Genomic DNA, 23,427 nt, shown 5'->3' with positions numbered 1-23,427 from the left:
AGCATCAGCCACACCTGACTGGTGCACTTGTTGTTGATTGATTTTGGGTCTAGGCGCCGTTTCTATCTCTTCCTCCCCTTGTGGTGATTTGTCTCATCTGTGTGCTTCCACCCCGTGACCCTCTCGGGGGGGCCTCATCTATCTCTCCTCCTTCTCTTCCTGTCCTCGTCACGCTCTCTTTGTTTGACTCTGTCAGACGCTGCAACTCTCGCCGCAGTTGTACTTTTCTGCTGGACAAACTGTTGCTTCCCGATGCCCGCAAAATTATTTTACTGACAACTTTATGTTTGTGTTTTGGAGAAGACATCAATTATAATTTTTACCCATAGTCCGTCAGGGAAATATATTAAAATGCCTAGCCATTGCAATTTCCTGCTTGTTTCATCTATTTTGAGAGGTCTCATTCCCTCTCTAGGGCTCTACGCCTTGCAGTCATTCAGGTTGAGATTCTGTGCAGGTGTGTGTGTCCCCCCCCAGCCCTGTAGATTGCTTCTAAATGTCTTATGTGGCGGAGAGGACAACAGCTGCATACAGAAACACTCAGTAGTTCAAGCAAATCATATTTTGGGAGTATTGGTCTTGCTTGTCTGTGATGCAGCATTTTCCTCCACGAATAATTAACTGGCGTCACCTGGAGGGTTTTCAGTGCAATTTCATGTTGGCCAAGTGACGAGTCCTTCCAAAAGCTCCACCTCCAGATCGTACAGCAGCCCATTTAGCTAACAAACTAGTTGGGTGTGAATTAATTGTGTTTCGTAAGGTTGCTGCCTCTTGCCTTCTCTATGTAACCTCCAAGCTAGAGTCGATCTTCTGGAGTGGGCAAAAGCTGGACTTTACCCTGGACTGGTTGCTGGTCCATCGCAACTGACTTGGGTGAACTACACCCTGGATTGGTTGTTAGTCAATCACTGGGCACCACATACTGACAAGAACCATTCGTTGAATCAGAATCATCTTTATTTGCCAAGTATGTCCAAAACACACAACTGATCCCACGCTGTCTGCATGAAAGTCATCCCAGTGAACCAGTACACCATCACTGACCTCAATCCACTATCAAGTAGTGATAAATTGCTTGTAGGCAGAGATGTATTTTTAAATTGTGTCATATCCCACAGAATTTGTGTACGTGGAGTACTGTGCGCACACCCTCTATAGTAACAAGGAATTGGGTGGAGCTCAGTAGCGTTGCTCTACTCATACAACCGTTACTTTCCTGGTCTTAACATGTACCACATCTGGAGTGAATGGTTATCATCACGCATAAGGAACAGGCCCCATAGTGACGTGCTGTTTCACACAGATCTAACTTCACTTTTCTCATCACATCGCCTCAGTCCGACCTGAGGCTTAACTCCCTGCTGCTCACGCTGTCGAGTTGAATTAGGTTGTTTCTGCTTTGCCAAATGTTCCTTCAGTTCTCTAACAAGAAGCGCAGGCCGAGCCATTTGTGCCGTGAGGTGTCACCGTTTTGGTAAGGTAACACCAGGTGACAACCTGAGGGTGAAGGAGCTGACATCACCTCTTTCGATTGCTTATAAAGTTACTGTATAAGTTGAAAATTTTACTCTGCCATTGATTTGGTTTGTCTAACTAGCTCTTGTCTTGTATCTCTTTACATCGTGCAGGTGTACCTAAGATTTTTGAAGTAATTTTCTCCCATGGTTCTCCAAGTGGCTATGTCAAACCTACCGTGACGTTTCAAACAGCGTCACACAAGAAACTCCAAAGCCAAAACTTTTAAATACCGCAAATGGAACAGTCTTTGTGAGAAGAGCAGTCTGGGCCGTAGAATAGTTTATGTACAATTGTTTTGTCCTAAATGTATTTACATTGTTATGGAAGATTTTAGAGGCCTTCGGAGTGCTCATTCCATGTTTTTTAGAAAAAAGATGGTGGCCACTTGTCACGATGCTATTTTAAATGTGGAAAAATGTGACAGAGGCAGCAGACATTCATCGCAACTTTACTCTCTGGCTTTGATCCAATTCTTGGAAAACACATCCTTCCCTCGTTTCCACCCTCAAGATTTTATCAAAGGGAAAAAAATGGATGCCTACTATGGACTGATTTCAGATGGGAGCGTTGACATCAAACAAACCTGGGGCAATGGATCTCCAAAATAAATTACGAAACCTTGGACAGGGCGGAAATGTTTGTGATGTATGGAGTGTCTGTCACCCTTTTCTCTATCTCTCCGCTGACAGCAGGAGAGAAGTTTGCAGAGGAAACAGGAAAGGCCTGAGCTGCTCGGTGTTGGGACGGATATCCTCTTCAGGAGCCGTGACCCCTCCCCTCTCACTTGACTCTCCCTCTCTTTATCTCTTTTTATCGGGTTTCCCCCCCCTCCAAACACGCCACATTTGGTCCACATTTTGGCTCGGGAGGGCACCGAAGGAGGGAGTTGTGTTCTTCTGTGGTTTTCGGATTATCAAACCTGAGCAAACTATGTGTTGGCATGGCGACGAGGAGGATGAAGACAGCTCGGAGGTGATGTGTTGTCAGCTTGTTTGTTTGTGTTGTGTGTTCCTGTAATGGCAAGTAGTGTTAGGACTGGCTGTGATCAACGCTCTCAGTGTTCCTGCTGGAGTGTCTGAGTACGAGCAGAGCAGACGCAATTCAGTTGGAACTTTGAACCTGAGCAGGAGTCACTTCGCAGGGACTATTTTGTGACATTTTTCACAAGACAATCGTAGCTCATCTGGTCGTTGAGACATAAGATGTGATGTTTACCGATCTTATGGTCATTGAAAGCGCTCGCAAATGATGTTGAAGGAAGTGAATAGTGTCTTTAATTCCCATGGCAACCCCTGATCACGCTTTTTCGTGGTCTATAATATTCGTATCATAATAGTATAATAATATCAGTGCTGACGTTACTGTTCAGAGTTGTGTGGAGTGCTTGTACAAACTTATTACTGTTATTATTATTATTAATCAGTTTTTAGCATTCCATATTTCCTCCTCCAATGGTCAATTGTGGTTATTTACTTAACGCCAGATGTCTATGGGTATGGTTGGAGCTAAAGGTATTGCTGGTTGTTTGATCGACAGAGAATTGTGACTTACCAAATCAGGGAGTAGCGTACTGAACCAAACTGCACCGCTTGGTGAAAACATTGCTATAGTAAAGATAACATCAGTTAAAAAGGGTATGTTTTTTTTTTTTTCCGTTAGGGGCAAAAACGAGGCAGAGAGTTGAGGGGATGTGTTTATCTTCAATAAGTGGACAAAGCACTAGGTCTGCACAATATACAGTATATTGTTTGAGCATCGTCATCACAAATGTACTTGTGCACAGTAGTCACATCGCAGGGTCCTGTGCAATGTTGGTGTATTGATATGCAATCAATCAACTGTAATATTAATAAGCGACTAGGAGAGGAACCTAGTTAGACATGCTAATTAGATTAGCAATGATGTTACATAAATGATAACCCATCAAACACAGTCAGAGCAACCCAGAGTGTTATATACTTATTTTTTTGTATAATAACTATTAATGAGGACACTGGAAACACAGGCTTGCATTTAATGTATCTCTCTTCAGAATGTGACGAACGAATGCCTGTCCCAACTGATTACACTTGGGGGGAGGGGCGAGAGCCACGGTGTTATTGGAAGGACAAACTTCAGGTGTACATGTGTTTTGCTCAAACTAATGCACTCAAATATAAAACAATACTAATGCATATGTAAAACATAGCTGTAAAATAAGTTTGAATAAAAATAAATGAATAGTGTTAGGAATGTGCTAATGACTCTACAGTGTAACTGGGCATGAAAAGAAATGATTTTAACTTCATGTCTGGCTTGGGAAATTGCTCAATGATACAGTGCATTTAAATACAGGTAGACTTAATAGAAAATGACTCCATGTATGTTTGTGCTCTACTGCGCATAGTTTTTCTCGAGAGGGGGGAAAAAAGATTAATCTGTGCTGATTTTCACGATACATGTATGTTATCCTGTATTTTTTAGCATCGCAATATACTGTACATCGCAGGGTTAAAGAAAAGTGCAATGTCATTTTTTAAAAATGAATGAATTAATTTGTTACTACGTCTTTGTCGGGTAACTTTTTTTTACTGCGATGGAGTATATATATATATATGAATTACACTTCAACACCATTTAATCCTTATTATGGCTTTAAACGCAGACTGAATCGTTCTACTTATCTGCATTCCTTTTCTCTTGATTTTTCATTCGTACTCTCTTCCTCTAAAATCCCCCATCATTATCTGTCGCTCTCCATCTCCTTCCTCCCATTACACATCGCTGTATCCTGCCCCCGTCTTTTCCTCTTCTGGCAAACTCTCTATCAAAACCTCCTGTTACCAAAGAGGGAGCTGCTGTTGTGTTGTTGTATTTTATGATCGCATCTTCAATTCCATCTCCGCTCTCCTTTCCTCCAGAGTGATCCAGACGGGCTGTCGGTACTAGAGCAACTGGGTCTGGACCAGAACTCTGACTTCTCTGACTCGAGTGTGCAGCAGCTCCTGGATGAGCAGCGTGAGATGATTCGCCGAGAGATCCGCAAGGAGTTGAAGATTAAAGAGGGAGCCGAGAACCTGCGCAGAGCCACCACGGACAAGAGGAACGCTCAGCAGGTGGGCTTGTAAATGAAAGTTGTGCTTTTTGTGTGGAATAGAGCATGAAACAGATTAGTCCTAAAATATTTGATTGTACAATTTACTGTAGAAGGATTTGTGATGCAGCAAAACAAATCATAAAAACACAGGTGCCATACAAATGCCTCTTATAACGCCAGGGGAGATACTTTTAGATACATTTACTTCAGGACTGCTCCAGGAAAACAATGAAATACCTTCTGGAATACTGCCAGTGAATGATTGACTTTATGCAAATAGTGGCTGGGCGTGTTTATTTACTCAACTGCAGAGAGGGGCGGCATCTAAGGAGCGCATGGTCCATGCGGTAAACGCGGTAGATGGTATAAATTTGAACCAATTGTCATAATGCTTCTTAATGATGTCATTGTATCTTCATTCCATCTGATATTGTCTGCTCGGGAACTACTGAGGGAATGCTAGGTGCTAAGTTAACTTGCTCCACACGAGCTGCAGCTGGCTAGCTAGTGCGGCTAAACCCTGTCCTACCACGGCATGAAGTCACTTAAGATCCCCAAAATATAAACTTGGACGCATATAATATTGTGTGTGTCAGTCTCAAAAACCACAGCCTAAGACTGCACACACGAAAGCAGATTTTGTTACGATGACAAGCCAGGGGTGGAGCTAAGAGGCGGCTACCTATTGAACTCACATTCTAAAAGAAGTGAGTGTGAATAGTTATGATCCCCCATGAAGACAGGAAAAGCTTGGATTGTATTTTCACTTTTAGACGCAGCACTTCATCACCAAGCTGCCGAAATACATGCAAATCCGCAGATCCGTAGTGCAGGCAGCAAACACGTCACCAAACACAAATTTAGAGAATGACGCGCATTCTATTTTGTGACACAGGGTCTATTTGAGGGACAAACACTGGTTGAGGAAATATGGTAATTACCACTGCTGGAATGATAAGTGGTTGTTTTTAGTCCAGATAGAGAGACAGAGATACAGATTCCCACCCTGTGAAGCCGGGCCTTTCCCTTTACACATTTGTTTCAGAGAGTTGTGAAGCTCTCTGATCCTTTTGGTTGAATTCTACAGGTAGACAGCCAGCTCCGGAGCTCCAATCGCAGGCTAGATAACCTTCACGCTCAGCTCCAAGAACTGGATGCTCACATTGTGGTGAAGGGAGGAGATGAGTATAAAGGTAGACTGTCCACACGAATACTCTGCATGCTCTGTAAATCCTCATTTGGTTTCTTTCTTGCATCAACTCACAACCTTTCTCTTGTCCCAGATGAGTGTCCTCAGTCTCCCGGGACGGAGAGCAGAACGTCAGCCCACAAGGAGCGCATCGCCGCCCTGGAGAGGCAGCTCAACATTGAGCTCAAAGTCAAGCAAGGAGTTGAGAACATGATCCCCATCTACGCCAATGGATCCACCAAGGTGCTTTATTAAATATTGTTGTTCATATACTGGAAGCAGTGTTTTCAGCCTCTTTCACACAGAGATCCCACAAAATAGCCACATGATAACCTGTAACAGGAGACACAGAAGCCAGCAAAGGCGCGATATTGCCACACACAGTGACGATAATCCCGCAATCGGATCATTAGATGACAATTATGCAAATGTCGGTTCTGACATTACTTTCAACACAATAGGCTGGGGGGAAGTGTTGATTGGGTGTTAAATTTCACCCCGCTGTCGCGGAATTGCGGCATCCTCTTTTACACGGACGGCATTTCGGCTCTCTTACTGCCTCCGAAGGAGGAATATTCCCTGGTTGACTCCCCCCATTCCATGTCAGTGCCAGAACAGCGACCCGAGAAAAAGGCACTTTTAAACAGCCATTTAGTTTTAATTTCATTTTAAAAAGCTGTCCCTGTACAAACGAGAACACACTCTCACAGTCTCTTAATCACAGACAAACATATACACACACACACATTCTCACACCTCCCCCAAATTGTTCACACTGGCATTCCCCTTCATGGTTCACAACCTTGCAACTTGCTGACTCAAACACTGGCGTAATAATCAGACAACGTGGAGAATCTCTAGCCTCTCTTCGCTTGATTACTCTCACAGCTCGCCAAATTGTTATCAACAATCTGTTATCACTTTTTTTTACTGGGCGCAGGAACGATCCAGTTTAAAGGTCTGATTGTGTTTGACCTTCCTGTTGGTGTCCCCAGGATAAGAAGATGCTGCAGACGGCCCAGCAGATGCTGCAGGACAGTAAAACCAAAATAGACATCATCCGCATGCAAATCCGCAAAGCCGTGCAGGCCACCGAGCACGACGGCGACACACAGGGTAGGTGCATGTTACCGCCGCTCAGGATGCTTGTTTGTTAGCTAGCAGGCGTACACACAAATGACTCAAGTGATTACCACAAAAAAACTTGTGGAGGGGTGGGACAAAGAAGAATCCATTATGTTTTAGTATGACAAGCAAAGGGATGCAAAGAAAACACTCAAACTAATATACTGTGTGTTCGATGTAGCTCGTTCAGATGTTTTGTACTTTGTGCCCTGACGGAGGAATTGATGCCAATTCAGGGCAAGTGACTGACTTTGTCTGACAGTGAGTGCGATGGACAATCCCTTCCCCTCTGATGGCCCTAAAAGGCTCAATTAATGACTTTGATGAAGGGGGTGGACCTGGGCTGAGGGAAGAGTCGTTAAAAACATGGACTTTTACACCTACAGGAAGTGAAAAGGGAAGAAAACATGGATAATCTTTCTTTGGCATCTGTAACAGCTTCCACTCTTCTAGGAAGACTCTCTTGATTGTGTGGCAAATGTGCTAACCACCATTTCATTCTCCTGCCCTGCAAATATACAATTTGTCCAAAAGGGCTCGGTTTGTTTTGCACACAAAACATTCCAACAGCTCATGTCCTGAACTTAAGAGGGTTTTGCGCTTTTTAGTGGATGAGGCAAACAAACATTTTTCTTTTGTACAAAACAAATACATCAATCACTCGATATTTTTGGAGGAAAGTGGCAGCCGCATAATAGCCATGTTTTATTTAACTCGCCCTGAGTGTAAAACCCCAAAACCATGGCCCACAGGGATGTATTGTACCATGCAGAGTGTACAGAACAGCCAGTGTATCATTTATATAATTTTGATGCTGCTATTTCAAGGGGAAATTACATAATTATTATTATTACTATTATTATGCAGTGTTGTCTCCATCATGCAGAAAATCAGATTTATTTATTTAGTTTTTTTGTCTTTCCAACAAAGCGGATTATTTCACTTAATATGATGGAGTTTTCCAAAATCATGAGGCTTTAGCTATTGACGTCAGCGCTCCCAACTTTCTTCCACGCTGGGCTCCCACATAGCCCGTCTTAAGTTTTTCTGGCTCATTTGAAGCATGCACACTCCACACACACACACACACGCACACAACACACACACATGCACACAACACACACACAACACACTGGGGAATTGGTTGTGTGTCTAGTGTACACAGACAGTCTCCAGGCACCACACCCCTTGGAGAGGTCATCTAGCGGAGTCCATGCTCTGGGCAGAACACCTTATTAGGAGATAAAAGCACCCATAAGCCACTTCTACACCCACTGCTCATATTGCGCCCCCCCCCCCCCACGTTCTCTCTAAAGCTGTATTTTGAACCACTCACAAATCATAGACATTTTTAATACCATTTTATTCTCATCCACATTCAACAGCTGGACAAAGTCAAATGCTTGGGGTTGTGTTTATCTTCTCTTTGTATATCTTATCTTCTTCATCTTCCACCGCCCTCGTCGCTTATCTGCTCTACGAAGCGTGTTGCCTACACTACGAGGACACGTCTAAATGGACCACTCAGATGTTGTAGTAGTGGATGACCCCATGTCTGAGAGAATTTCTTAAACTCTATCTTTAAAGAGAAATGTGTTAAATAGCGATTCAAAGATATGAAGGTTAATGTTGAATGACAAGTACGCAGTTAGTAGATTGCAAACAAGCCTCCAGGCTCTGCTCAAGTTTCTCTTCTGTGTGGTTAATCCGTGACACTTTATTATAGATGTTGTCATCACTTATCCAGGGTGGGTGCTTCTCATTAAGAACTGCTACCAAACAAGCAAACCGGGGCGCTATTGCCTCAACGTTAACTGTGACAAGACAGAATCGCGCTAAAACAGACTGGATCATAAAGTGTAACACGATGTCTCTGATGTGACTGCAGGTAACCACGACATGTGTGGGGTGGAGCTGCGCATCGAGGAGCTGAGGCATCACTACAGGGTGGAACATGCTGTTGCTGAGGGGGCCAAAAACGTGCTTAGGCTCTTGGGGGCCAGCAAGGTTCAGGACAAGAAAGCCCTTTCCGAGGTGAAAGGCCTACTGATGCTTTCGCGTTGCCAAAAGCAGAAAGTATGAGAACTAGGCCTAGAACTGTGTCAGACATATTTAATGTAATTCTGACTTAACTACTTCATTAGCGTACCAAGTAAGTAACGCACCGTGGCACAGTGGTTGCAAATCACTGGTCTCGTCGATTTTTAACATTTGAGGATACCGCTTTAGAAATGACAGATACGATGATTATAACACATGCTGTCCTGCTTGCTCACACTAAACAATACAGTGCTGTACTCCACATTCCCCACCACCTTGTTTTATTGCTGCCCTCAGTCTCCTCTATAGTAAAATTCTTCTCCAAATGAGAAATACAGGTGAAACTTGTTCTCCTCTAGTGTTGTTTGTTAGGGCGTTTCTTTCAACTGATGCGTTCAATGCTGCAGGTTTTTTTATCCTCATTTTCATGTGATACTACTGTGGTGTTAGCAAACTCAATTCAACCGACTTAACAATAAGCAGCAGTTTGGCAAATAGTGAACATTGTATCAAAAAAGGAGCGTCAAGCTTGCTAGCTTAATGCTAAGATATAATGGGAAATCCTATTGATATGCTAACATTAGCATCAATAGTCGAGGTTTTACAACCCTTCATGCAACGGATATTTGAACACAAATGGTGGAACAACATATGTAGACAGATAATATAAGAATACTCACATGCATATTTTCTTTATCCTGTCTGAAAACCTGATAACTAATGCTGACTAAAAAACTGACTAATACTACAATAACTGACTGACTGTATTACTACATTATATTATAATACTGCCTCCTGGTGGCCAAGAAGGACCAGCACACTGAATTGGATTGCATCATCCTCACTAGGGTCGCGGGCATGCTGTAGCCTATCCCAGCTATCTTCGGGGGTGAGATGGGGTACACCCTGAACTGGTCGCCAGCCAATCGCAGGGCACACATAAGCAAACAACCATTTGTACTCACATTCACACCTACGGGCAATTTAGAGTCTTCAATCAACCTGTGCATATTTGGAGAAAACCCATGCAGGCACGGGGAGAACCCCGATTTGAACCCCGGTCCTCAGAACTGTGAGGCAGACGTGCTAACCAGTCGTCCACTGTGCCGCTGGATTGCATCATTATTTTTGGTTGTTTAATTTCACATTTGATGGCAGACTGTATACACACAAAAACAAAATTTTCTTTACCATGTCCACTTTAATATACACCAAACATGACTTTTAAAGCTGCCTTGCGTCCCTTCTGTGCACAGGCACAGTCTCGACTGAGCGAGGCCTCTCAACGCTTGGACCTGCTGAGGGATTCTCTGGACCACCGTCTGGCCGAGCTACCCGAGGACCACCCCAAGGCCAACGTCATCAAAGAAGAGCTGGTGCTCTCTTCCTCACCGGCCTTTAGCGTTCGCCACGGCGCCCCCTACGTATACAATCAGTACAGCACCCTCAACAAGCCCTCACCTCTCACTGGTACGAAACCAGAAACAAGACTTAATCCCAACAGTAGTAAGATTTCTTACTTTAAAACGAGTTCGACTTTGTGCTCAGGTACCTTGCAGGTCCAGCTGCTGGGCTGCGTGGGATTGTTGGAGGTGGTGCCAGGGCGCAATAAGGGGACTGCCGTCATGTTGCCCTGTTACAGCCCCGGAGATACGCGGTACTTCATGAGGGGCAACAAGGGACTCTACAGTCGCAGTGGTTCGGTCAGCGGGAAGACGCCGAGTAAGACAGAGGAGGTCTCGTGTAAGTACAACATACAGTATATTATGTGAGTCTATATAGTACTTCGTGTTCATTTGAAAAATATCACTACTCACTGCCAAACAAAAATGTCACAAAAGGTACAAATACTTAAATAATCATGACCTTAATTTACTCACAAATTGACGACGTCAGTGCGAAATGTGGTTTATTGTACTTTCTGCCATCTAATCGAAGTACATTTAATTGTTCTGCTTGTCCCTATACATTGTTGGCATAGATGAAGAAAGACATATTTGTTATACAGCATATACATAATTAACAAATGATAATTTTAAGAATAATTAGTAGGCTTTACACGATCAGGTGTTTTGGGACCGATCAGCGAGTTTAAAAAAACGATAACCGATCCGATCACAAGATGGAGGAATGTGTCTATTCAAACGACCTGTTCATTTACTGTATATACTTGTGTACTTATTTGCTCACAAAATTATATTAATAAATAATGTATATTTGTTCCTCTATTTATGCCAGTGAGGCATAGTGACAGACACAACAAATAAATGCTTTTCTGTTAGATGGCAGGAAGTACATACGGAAATTAATGTATCCACTTTTTGTGACATTTTTGTTTGTTGGTGTGCCATGAGATTCTAAAATATGTTCCTCGGCTCCATAAAGGTTGGAAATCACTGCTATAGTCAGATCGTGTATTCTAATCAGTCAGGTCAAACCAACATTACAGGACAGAAATAATGGGTGCTAAATTTACTTTATTTTTAATTAAATTACTTCACCCACAGCGAAGCTTTACAGCATGATTCGACAGAACAGCGGCATGTTTACGTCCAACCGTTCGTGCTACCGCTAGCTTGCTAGGCTACATAACATTTTAATGGCTGCTTGCGAGCCGTATCGTATTCAAAGTACGTTAACATACCTCAAGCAAGCCTTAAACGAACGTCCTCTCCTGTCCTGAGCACCGGTGACCACCAACACACGTTTTTCCCTATTTTTTACTCATAATACAAAGTCGGCGCGCTCCACTCTTGATCGTAAAAAACAGGATGCAGGGGTATCGGAATACAAGATTTTATGGCAGTAGTCTGACATAGTGCAATCTTGAGAGCAAATTTGTCTTGTATTTTGTATCTGATCTGGGCATTAAGTGTTTTCTGTCTCAGATGTGTTGTCTGTTCCACACCGCCGACATGTTGTTTTGTATTTTTTTTTAAATAACTTTATTGGCCGTCAGATATTTCCAATACTACGTCAAAAGACGCCCGCACAGGCCAAAAAATAAACTAGCTTTTGGATTCAAATACACTGTGCACGATGGCGATGCGGAGTAAATGTCTTTTGCGGAGCCGATCAATGTCGGTGAATTGTGACATTGAAGGCGATCAGTCGATCAGCATAAAATGCTAAGTATCAGCCGATACCGATCAGCCCGATAAAATCGGTGTAAAGTCTACTAATTAGGTGAAATTGGATAACTTCCCGCAGCATTCCTGATGATCTCTCACGAAACACTGGGGTGTCCTGGCACTCTGATTTATATAAAAATAAAAAGTTTTTAAAAAAGCAGTGCATTATACAGCGGTACCTTGATTTAAGTGTTTTTTTGTCACATGGTTTTAATAAATATAGCACTGTATTGTGTTACTGCATAATGAAAGAATGTAAAGAAATAAACAGCTTTTTATAAAGTGTTATTACTGTACATTGGGACAGTAACAACTGTGTGCCTGAGCTTTGTGCCTTTTAAAGGGGATGTCAGCAACATGGCCGCTTTGTCTGTGTGTGCTTCTGGATGTGAGTTTTGGCCCAATGTAGCTGCTTGCCAGCATTCTCAGTTTGTATGTGAAAGTCAGGCGATTGCCTTGTCTGTAATAGGAAAAACGGTAAAAACATTTTTTAATTAAATTTATAAAAAAAAAATTTGCCCAAATGTTCTCTAGCTGTCTCTGAATATTACCATTGAAGCTCGTCATAACGTATTAAGTTCACCAATATCAGATGTTGCAGCCGGGCAATTTTGATTTCCTGTGAGACAGGAAATCCTCACTTTAGGCCACCAGTGTTCTCACATCAGAAGTTACTCAACACGTGTTCTTTCCACAGCCATGTTCGCCATTTACCTTTCAGTATTCTGCACATATACTTGCCTAACTACCAAACATGTTCTTAAATAGCCATGGAATAGCCTAAAATGTTTTAATCTGTGACATCTTTGTAATAAAGAGGTGCAATACATACAACGGGTTTACATTGACTTGTTAGTGTGTCTTTTTTTTTGGGGGGGGGGGGGATTTCAAGTCTGTGAAACTCAATAACATGAACCTAAGAAAACAAAAATGCAGAATATGTGAAATGCACTAATGCTTGGGTGGTAAGACTTGTCCGCATCTTGTGTAGGATTGTCACCTGTTCACGAAATACGCTGTATGTGTATTTGCAGCCGAGGTGAGTGCTGTGCTCAAGCTTGACAACACAGTGGTGGGCCAGACAGCTTGGAAGACTGTAGGGGAGCAGGCCTGGGACCAGACATTTACTGTGGAGCTGGAAAGGGTCAGTCCCACATAAATAAGTATTAATATTTAGGCCTATGCGAACATAGGTCATTATCGTGTTGTTGGACCAAAAACTGTATGCGTTTTCCCTGCATGTTGTAGTCAAGGGAGATGGAGATCGCCGTGTACTGGAAGGACTACCGCTCACTGTGCGCTGTGAAGTACCTGAAGCTGGAAGAGTTCCTGGACAACCAGAAGCACACAGTTCAGCTGGAGCTGGAACCTCAGGGCCTGCTGCTGGCTGAGGTACAACACCCACCATATCCCACCAGGTCGTCATGGCGCCGGGACGAGAGGAATTAAACAGGCTTGGGCCTTGTAATAATGTCTAAGTCGTTCACAATTGCACTGGATAACCACTAATGCAAACATTTATGATCGGTCACGACTGGGGAGGAAAACGTCCCTCTTGGAACACCACACATCACAGGATAGATAATCTTTCAGAGACATCTGACAATCAGGCCCTTGCAGGCTCTTATTGCAAGGAAGGGAAAATACTCAAATTCAGCCTGACTGTCTGTGTGTGTATCCTGCTTTACTGGTGAAGGAAAGGTAGACATGAATCACAGTGGTTTTTCTCTACTTTGACTACAACAAAAGCCAGCTGTATACTGAAAAAATAATATCAGTAGCATACACCTGTCTTTATACTTTTTTTTGTCTTTCCAGGTGACATTCTTCAACCCAGTTATTGAGAGAGTCCCTCGCTTACAAAGGCAAAAGAAGGTCTTCTCCAAGCAGCAAGGTAATACATCTTTTTTGTCTAATCAGTTATCCATTTGAATTTATTACTTTTTTTTTTTGTCCCCCATAGAAGTGTGACACCAGATAGATGGTCATCGTTCAGTATTGAGTTTAATTTAGCAAATAGCAACCTCAAGTGGTTACTAGTTTTAAATTACAGTATTAATTAATGTGACAGACCTTTTCACATACCACTTAGTGGGCACTTCATTTTGTGCACTTGCATAATGGATACAAAATAAAACAGGTCCAATGCAAGAATTTTATTAAAGATTCTATCTTTTTGTAAGGTAATATTTTTTTTGTATTGTAATGTCATATCCAATTCAGTTACAAACATCCATCCATCCATTTTCTGTACCGCTCTATCCTCACAAGGGTCGCGGGTGTGCTACAGCCTATCCCAGCCATCTTCGGGCGAGCGGCGGGGTAGACCCTGAACTGGACGCCAGCCAATCGCAGGGCACATATAAACAAACAACCATTCGCGCACACATTAACACCTAAGGGCAATTCAGAGTTTGCCTGGTGATTGGCGGTTGTGATGTCATCAAAGATGAAAGAACATTATGCACAGTTTGAACATTTCATCCTGTGGTACTTTCAAGTACCACTAGTGGGAGCTCGCATACCACTAGTGGTACTTGAAAGTACCACTAGTGGGAGCTCGCATACCACTAGTGGTACTTTCAAGTACCACTAGTGGGAGCTCGCATACCACTAGTGGTACTTTCAAGTACCACTAGTGGGAGCTCGCATACCACTAGTGGTACTTTCAAGTACCACTAGTGGGAGCTCGCATACCACTAGTGGTACTTTCAAGTACCACTAGTGGCACTTGTACCACACTTTTGAGAACCACTGCTCTAAACTAAACTCCCTTCATTTGTGGCATGTGTGTTTTCTGTATTTCCAGGCAAGGCGTTCCTTCGAGCTCGGCAAATGAACGTCGACATCGGGACGTGGGTGAGGCTTCTGCGAAACGCCATTCCCACCGTTAACAACTCTGGGACCTACAGTCCCAGCGCGCACAGCCTGACACTCAATTCTGGGTGAGACACGCAGCACTGGCAAGTGGCTGCCACTCATCTACATGTACCCATCATCAACCCTTGAACCTTTTTTTCCCCTTTTTGCTGGCCTGGAAGCATCCGCCCCCACGTCTAACCTTCCTCTTGTGTTTGTCTTCTCTTTACTCATTTGTGCGTCTTCTGCTGCTGCCATCCCGCGTGTCGCTCTCGCCGTTGTCTTGTGCGGCGCTTTCAGGGAGATCTCCGTGGAGAAGCTAAGTCTGGATAGCGACTCGCCGATAAGGGGCGATTACAAGCAAGATGCGGACATGCACACACCGGTGAGACAGACAGACAGAGACGGGTGACATGGCAGAGGTGTGCGTGTGCATGTGGTGTAGTTAGGTCCACACAATCTAATCATTTGAATCCATTTGAATAAATGCGGGATCAGGAAAATCTGTTGAACAGGAAGTCTTAGTTAAACTAACCCCACATTGTCAAATTCAAAAGCCCCTTAAGACTAGAGACGAACATAATAATCGATTAATCGATCATGAACAATGTGTGGAATTCATTTATTGTAACTGAGGCAAAGTGAGTGCAACCAAATGGCTGTCACCAGCAGAGGCGCTGTTCTTAACGCTAAAGGAACGTTACTACTTCCGGTGTTGCACAAGGCCTCCAGTATTTTTAGTGCAACACTGGCATGGAAACAAGAATTGGAAACATTCAGAGTACCCCTTTCCACAATTTTCAACTTTCAACAATTGATTTAATTCATCTATTGTTAAATTGACATGTAATCAATCAATATAGTCAAATAAAGTCAAATATGTGCCTACTCTAGACAAAGAAATTGACTTACACACACACACAAAGCCACACAAAAAAAGTCTAGTGAGTGCCCAAGAGATGCTGATGAAAGATACACATTTAATTACCGCAAATACAGTGGTCCCCCGAGATGAGTGACAAACATACGTTTTTCGAGATACGAGGCGATGATTGGCCGATTTATTTATTTATAAAATCTTCAAAACTGAAGATTTCTGTCAAACTAAAGAAATACACGTGTATTTAAAACAACCATGTAGCCTGCGCTACCTTAATACTTAATATTTAATTGAATACACTACAAAGACAAGCTATTTAATGTTCAAACTGATAAACTCGATTGTTTTTAGCAAATAATCATTAACTTAGAATTTTATGGCTGCAACACGTTCCAAAAAAGATGGGACAGGTGGAAAAAAAGACTGAGAAGGTTGAGGAATGCTCATCAACACCGGTTTGGAACAACCCACAGGTGTACAGGCTAATTGGGAACAGGTGGGTGCCATGATTGGGTAGAAAAGGTGCGTCCGTGAATTGCTCAGTCATTCACAAGCAAAGATGGGGCGAGGTTCACCTCTTTGTGAACAAGTGCGTGAGAAAATAGTCCAACAGTTTAAGGACAATGTTCCTCAACGTACAATTGCAAGGAATTTCGGGATTTCATCATCTACGGTCCATAATATCATCAAAAGGTTCAGAGAATCTGGAGAAATTGCATGTAAGCGGCAAGGCCGAAAACCAACATTGAATGCCCGTGACCTTCGATCCCTCAGGCGCCACTGCATCAAAAACCGATATCAATGTGTAAAGGATATCACCACATGGGCTCAGGAACACTTGAGAAAACCAATGTCAGTAAATACAGTTCGGCGCTACATCCGTAAGTGCAACTTGAAACTCTACTATGCAAAGCAAAAGCCATTTATCAACAACACCCAGAAACGCCGCCAGCTTCTCTGGGCCCGAGCTCATCTAAAATGGACCAATGCAAAGTGGAAAAGTGTTTTGTGGCCTGACGAGTCCACATTTCAAATTGTTTTTGGAAATCTTGGACGTCGTGTCCTCCGGGCCAAAGAGGAAAAGAACCATCTGGACTGTCATGGACGCAAAGTTCAAAAGCCAGCATCTGTGATACACATATGTGAAGGCACCATTAATGCTGAAAGGTACATACAGGTTTTGGAGAAACATATGCTGCCATCCAAGCAACGTCTTTTTCATGGACCCCGGCCCTGCTTATTTCAGCAAGACAATGCCAAACCACATTCTGCACGTGTTACAACAGCGTGGCTTCTTAGTAAAAGAGTGCAGGTATTAGACTGGCCTGCCTGTAGTCCAGACCTGTCTCCCATTGAAGATGTGTGGTGCATTATGAAGCGTAAAATACGACAACGGAGACTCCGGACTGTTGAACAGCTGAAGCTGTACGTCAAGCAAGAATGGGAAAGAATTCCACCTACAAAGCTTCAACAATTAGTGTCCTCGGTTCCCAAACGTTTATTGAATGTTGTTAAAAGAAAAGGTGATGTAACACAGGGGTAACCATGACCTTGTCCCAGCTTTTTTGGAGCTCAGTCTAGTACAGTATATTCATGTCTGTCTTACACTGTCAAATCTGGGCTCAGGTCCTCTCGTGTGGCGTTTGCATATTCTCCTCGTGCTTGCGTGGGTTATCATCCCACAATACAAAAAAAAAACCATGCCTGTTAACTTAATCGAAGACTGAATTGTCCATAGGTGTGAGTGTGAATGTTTTTTTTTTTTTGTGTGTCTATATGTGCCCTCCAGTTGACTGGCAAGTAGCCCAGGGCATATTCCACCCAATATAAATATTAAATAATGAAATGCAAAACTAGCTGCTACATTCTATCGATAAACTGTTTATTGTTGGTTAGAAAACCTGTCGGGCCATCAGTGACAAGTTTATCGTAATTATCAGTTATGACGTAAACAGGAATTTTCTGTGCAAAGAACCGGGCTTCATTAATAGAGAAATGTTGTTTTAGTGATTTATTTATATAATTTTATTTGAGATTCGCCCTGGATCGATATATGATTGTCCAACATTTTTGAGAAAAAATCACGGATAGATATGATAAGATTGTCCAATGAGAAACAATCACCCAGTGCCCCCAGAATAGTGCCTCAACAGTCTGTCTTTGTGTCGCACGCCACGACATCATGTCTCCTTGTCTTTATATCCGCCTGTGTCTTCTCCTTCATTCCTCTCACGTTACCTGCCAGGACCGACTGCCAATCATCGAGCCCTTTGCCCCCTCAGACCTCACCCCCGAGTGCCCTGTCCGAACCCTATCTGTCAGCAGGTACACACTCGCATGCCGGAATGTGTTATACAATATGCCACATGCCACCTGTGACATACACTGACTGGTTACTTCTTTTGGAACACTTGCATAAGCTAATGAGATCCGGTGTATATTATGTCATGTAATGAAGCATCCAGAGCATTTCCATATGTTATTTCTATGAATGAATATAAACAAGTGTCCCGACAATCCTTCCATTGTGTCTCCAGTAAGCAGAGGAAAGGCCCTCTGTCTCTCCAAGACTTCAGGCTGATAGCTGTGTTGGGACGAGGCCATTTTGGGAAGGTACACTTATTTGTGGATTTCAGCCTCAACTGTCAATATCGCATGAATAACGCTGTGCCCATCTGTCTGCAGGTGTTGTTGTCCGAGTACAAGAAGACGGGCACCATGTTCGCCATCAAAGCTCTGAAGAAAGGCGATATTATAGCGCGTGATGAGGTTGAAAGGTGTGTTGAATGCATTTCATTGTATTGCGCAATGTATTGTGCTGCCGGACTTTAAATGGCAGTCGTTTTTAATGCTTTAAGCACCCTAAAGGAGACGTGTACCTTTTTTCGCAATAATAGTCTCCACTAGCATACAATGTGACACACCATAGGCACGCGCAATTGGCATCTATGTGGCAGTATTGTTACCCTTTAAGCAAAAGATACCTGAACACAAACTTTGCAGCAACACATGCAGACAGATAATGTAACAGTACTCCATATTCTTTATCATCTGCGAAGAACGACTAACTATCCTGCCGTACTGAGAAGCCGTGAAAGGAGCGGAGTCTCCAGTATTGTACTATATATCCATCTGTCTTATACTGTCCCGAGGTGGTCAAGGCGTGCACACCAGAATGGATAGCACACACATGACTATAATCAATCATTTTTAATATAGAGTACACAATAGGAAGACAAAGAACAATTTCAATACAAGCCATAAAAGTCAGTGTTCCATAATATGTTCTCCTTTCTATCGCTCTCTCCCCTTGTCCCCTTCTTCTCTTTTCCTTCCTAATCCTGATCTAGTCTGATGTGTGAGAAGCGCATCTTCGAGACGGTCAACATGTCACACCACCCCTTCCTGGTCAACCTGTTTGCATGCTTCCAGACGCCGGAGCACGTGTGTTTTGTCATGGAGTACACGGCGGGAGGTGACCTGATGATGCACATCCATACCGACGTCTTCACCGAGCCGCGAGCCGTGTACGTAACTAAAATCGGCACGCGTTACGACGATTTGCAGGCTGGCAAGGGAATGCCGAAGCAACAGGTGGTGACATAAACCCTGATCATGATGCCATTGTAAAGACGCCGATTGTAAAGCCTGAAAAAGGAATTTCCATAATAAGTATAATACCAATGGTGGATCAAAGATGTGGAATGGTTGTGAAGAGGTGTCATTAAATATCCCACTTTAATAAATTAGAAATAAATAAACAGTAATTTAAAATAGAGGCATACGTTTATCCTCTGCAAAAAAATGATGAATATTACAGCATTTTACAGTAGTAGGAAGTAATATTCTTTGTCAGCTTGACTGTATTATACTGCCTCCCCGTGGCCGAGGTGAGCACACCAGAAGAAGCGTCACAAATAATTGGATTGCAGCATTAAATCATGATGCACAAACTTTTGTTGAATTTCAGGTTTTATGCTGCCTGTGTGGTTCTCGGACTTCAGTTCCTGCATGACCATAAGATTGTGTACAGGTGAGTGGAAGCCACAAAAAAGACCTAGGTATGCCTGTAGTGGTTCTCATTATATTATTATTATGCCGGTGTACTTTCATGGGACTTTTTTTTTTTTCCTTTAATCTGAGATTTAGCACGCTTTCTGTTGTAGAGATTTGAAACTGGACAACCTGCTGCTGGACACAGACGGCTATGTGAAGATCGCTGACTTTGGCCTGTGTAAAGAAGGTGAATATTGATTAGTTCCCGACAGATGGGGAGCCATGTTGGATCTGGGTCACAAGATGCTCAACTTCCTCCTGTAACGTAGGCATGGGTTACGGTGACCGCACCAGCACGTTCTGTGGGACGCCGGAGTTTTTGGCCCCCGAGGTCCTGACGGATACATCCTACACCAGGGCAGTGGATTGGTGGGGGCTGGGGGTCCTCATCTATGAGATGTTGGTGGGAGAGGTGAGAACTACACACATACTAAACCATGTCAAGACATGAACCTGATCATTCCACCGTGTGCGTGCGTGTAGTCACCATTCCCAGGGGATGACGAAGAGGAGGTGTTCGACAGCATCGTAAACGACGAAGTGCGCTACCCCCGCTTCCTCTCGACAGAAGCCATCGGTATCATGAGACGGGTGAGAATACACCCACACGCACAAATGTGACAAACCCACACATGTTCGTGACACATATACCAAGTGTGTGCATGTGTGAACATGAGCAGCTGCTCAGGAGGAACCCAGAGAGGCGACTGGGCTCCGGCGAGAAGGACGCAGACGAAGTGAAGAAGCAGCCATTCTTCAGGGTAAGAAGTCTCACGACTATTTTTAGCCTAGCAGTTGTCAAACGTTTGACATAAAGTACAACCTTGATAATAATAACAGTTTTCAGGGTTGGTTGACCCCCCCCACACAAACAAAAAAAAGAGGGACAAAAATGAAAACATTTTAAAAATTCAGAAACATTTTGAAAAAAATAATTTGAATCCATGGGGTCCACTGTACATGTGTATTTAACCAAACAACATTAGCTCTTTAAAAAAGTCACTAACATAATACTAACACGCAATTCAAAATGCCACAGATGGACTAACAACTTATATTTTAACATGGGTGGTAGCAACACATGTAGACACATGTAGTGTACAATACTCACAAGCAAATCTTTTTTATCCTCTTCTGTGTTCCATCATCAAATCTGCATGTAGTATGTCTATGTATCATACTGCCCGCTGGTGGCCAGGGCGCACAGAATTATGATACACAAACTGATTTTTTTAAAATTCTTTTTTAAAAATGCTTTTACCGATGAACCGAGATCTAGCGGGAGAACACTGCACTTTTGTGTAGGGTTACAACAATGAAAACAAACCAGGAAGTTGCACTTAACAGATAACTGAATACATGGTCATGGGTATAAATGTTTTTGCATACGTTTTTTTTTTTCTTCCCCAGAATATCGACTGGGAGGCGCTGCTGCAGAGGAACGTGCCTCCTCCCTTCGTCCCCTCCATCGGCGACAAGGAAGACGTTAGCAACTTCGACGAGGAGTTCACCACGGAACCACCGGCCCTGACACCTCCGCGAGAGCCCCGCGTTCTCACACGCAAGGACCAGGACAGCTTCCTGGACTTTGACTACGTTTCGGACGTCTGCTAGTGGCACGGGAATGTCGTTTTGTGACGTGCTCTCACCTCTGCCCGTATGATTGTTTCATTAGAACACTGTGAATGAATGTGGATGACACTGAAGTTAAGTTTTTCACGTCTGGGGGCTTTTATAGGCGCAGGCTGAAGGAAACTGGGTAAATTATTGGCTGGACAAAATACTGCCTCTCATTACCGATGCCTTACATTTGTACTCGTATCAGACACATGGACCAGTAAAGCTTTTATGTTGTCAAATCTTTGTATAGAGTAGCAGGAAGAGTCACGAGATGATCGGCACACATACAATCCACTGTTCTTTTTTTAAAAAGAATCAAGAAAAAAAATGACCTACTGTCAAAAGAGTGAACACACTGAGGAAGATTCCTCGCATTCAGATGTGACAGGAAGTTGACCACAGGGTAAATGACCACTGTCTTGACGTAACGCGGTCGACGTCTTCTTATTTATGCTGTACGGATTTTCACGTGACCGCTTTACAGCAGCATTTGGTGAAACAATTGACTTGACAGCTGCAATATTGCGAATACCCTACACATACTTTTGTTTTTCAATTGGATTCCATTGGGGTATAATGATTGCAATAAAATGGTGAGTGCAGTAAGCACACGCCACAAATATCAGCGTAACATCTCTGGTTGTCATTGAAAAAGTATACAGTGGTGCCTTGAGTGACTCGACTTTGTTTTTCGAGATACGAGCAGTCGTCCGACCGATTTTTAGCTTTGGCGTACGAGCAAATACTTGAGATACGAGCGCTATATGGTGGCAGTAAACTCCACACAACACATGTCACAATAAGCAGCAGTTTGCCAAATAGTGAACAATTAATAAAAAAAAAAAAAAAAACTGGCTTCAAGGTGTTTAATGCCACTCCCCAGTTAAGGTTTACTGTCAAAGTAAACTAACAAAGAAGTACAACTTATGTGTTTAAAAGTCAAACAACTGCCAAAAGAAAGGCCTTGTTACCGCAATGATTAGCATCTGCGTTTCGGTACTTTAACCGTTTTAGCAACGGGTTGAACAGCAACAGTTCAGCAACAACATCTAGACAGACAATGTAACTGCACTCGCAATCATATACAGTGAACCCCCGCTGTTCGCGGGGTGTAGGGACTGAGCTGGACCATGAATAACAAAAATCTGCGTAAAATTGATGCCCAATAGAATTGCATTGGGGGGAATTTTTTTTTTTTTTTTTTTATTCTTTAATAAACCGCCAATAAGCATTGTCGAGAGACCCCCTAAAAGGAAAATAGTTGAAAAAAAAGTTTTCAATCCGCAAATAGGTGAATCTGCGAGTGCTGAACAGCAAGTATGCGCCGGTCCACTATATTCTTTATCCTCTGCATAGAACAACTAATGGTGTCGTGCTGATGAGCTCAGAGAGTTGAGATGAGGAGATTCCCTGTTGCAATATAATTGGCTGCTGCAAAGAGGCAAGGACTGCTTGGCGCTCAAGTGGGATTCATAACAATGCCTCAATGAACCGTATATCCACCTGTCTGTCTGTCTGTCTTTGTTGGCACACCATAAGGAGTAACATTTAATTGATTCAGTGTGACAAAAACTGTTTATTTTTTATTCTAGGAGCAACATTTAACTGATGCAGTGTGACAAAAACTGTGTATTTTTTATTCTATTTTATTCTATTGTGTCAATTCTGTGTTTTCATAAATTACAATAATATGTAGTGCTATTTGTATTTCATCAAAATACACACATTTGTTGTTGTTTTTTGGTGGAAGGTGCAGGAATGGAACATTAAACTTGTATGTCACGGCACCACTGTATATGAACTCATATGTCTTTTTTTGTTTTTTTTTCCCTTGGAGAGCCTATCACCTGTCTATCTTTACACACAAAAAGTGCTTGTCCATCTGCGTCTTTTTTTCATGTCGAACTGTACAACAGTACCTGTCTAGCTCCAT

General features: G+C 42.9%; 1 protein-coding gene across 4 annotated transcripts in view; it reads left to right on the top strand.

The window, feature by feature from the left end:
- The window catches only part of pkn1a (protein kinase N1a), a 38,850-nt gene extending 15,569 nt beyond the window's left edge, over positions 1-23,281 (top strand). For 2 of the 4 annotated variants that reach the window (XM_061679773.1, XM_061679775.1), the window contains 22 exons: positions 4,419-4,613; positions 5,682-5,787; positions 5,878-6,026; positions 6,779-6,899; positions 8,797-8,942; positions 10,205-10,418; positions 10,497-10,691; positions 13,114-13,223; positions 13,328-13,471; positions 13,898-13,973; positions 14,889-15,024; positions 15,239-15,323; positions 18,064-18,143; positions 18,356-18,431; positions 18,504-18,595; positions 19,169-19,345; positions 19,789-19,851; positions 19,985-20,061; positions 20,144-20,286; positions 20,358-20,465; positions 20,555-20,635; positions 21,285-23,281. In XM_061679773.1, coding sequence (XP_061535757.1) covers positions 4,419-4,613; positions 5,682-5,787; positions 5,878-6,026; positions 6,779-6,899; positions 8,797-8,942; positions 10,205-10,418; positions 10,497-10,691; positions 13,114-13,223; positions 13,328-13,471; positions 13,898-13,973; positions 14,889-15,024; positions 15,239-15,323; positions 18,064-18,143; positions 18,356-18,431; positions 18,504-18,595; positions 19,169-19,345; positions 19,789-19,851; positions 19,985-20,061; positions 20,144-20,286; positions 20,358-20,465; positions 20,555-20,635; positions 21,285-21,488 — 2,778 coding nt within the window. In that variant the 3' untranslated portion in view covers positions 21,489-23,281. Of the gene's footprint in view, positions 1-2,378; positions 2,491-4,418; positions 4,614-5,681; positions 6,027-6,778; positions 6,900-8,796; positions 8,943-10,204; positions 10,419-10,496; positions 10,692-13,113; positions 13,224-13,327; positions 13,472-13,897; positions 13,974-14,888; positions 15,025-15,238; positions 15,324-18,063; positions 18,144-18,355; positions 18,432-18,503; positions 18,596-19,168; positions 19,346-19,788; positions 19,852-19,984; positions 20,062-20,143; positions 20,287-20,357; positions 20,466-20,554; positions 20,636-21,284 lie in introns of those variants that run through there. The other 2 variants (XM_061679772.1, XM_061679771.1) reach the window with 2 other exon arrangements.
- Positions 23,282-23,427: the final 146 nt, after the last annotated feature.

The sequence above is a fragment of the Phycodurus eques genome, chromosome 6 (assembly GCF_024500275.1).
Source record: "Phycodurus eques isolate BA_2022a chromosome 6, UOR_Pequ_1.1, whole genome shotgun sequence".
Classification (NCBI taxonomy): domain Eukaryota; kingdom Metazoa; phylum Chordata; class Actinopteri; order Syngnathiformes; family Syngnathidae; genus Phycodurus; species Phycodurus eques.
Note: the sequence above shows the minus strand (reverse complement) of the source record. Positions and strands in the feature narration are given on the sequence as shown.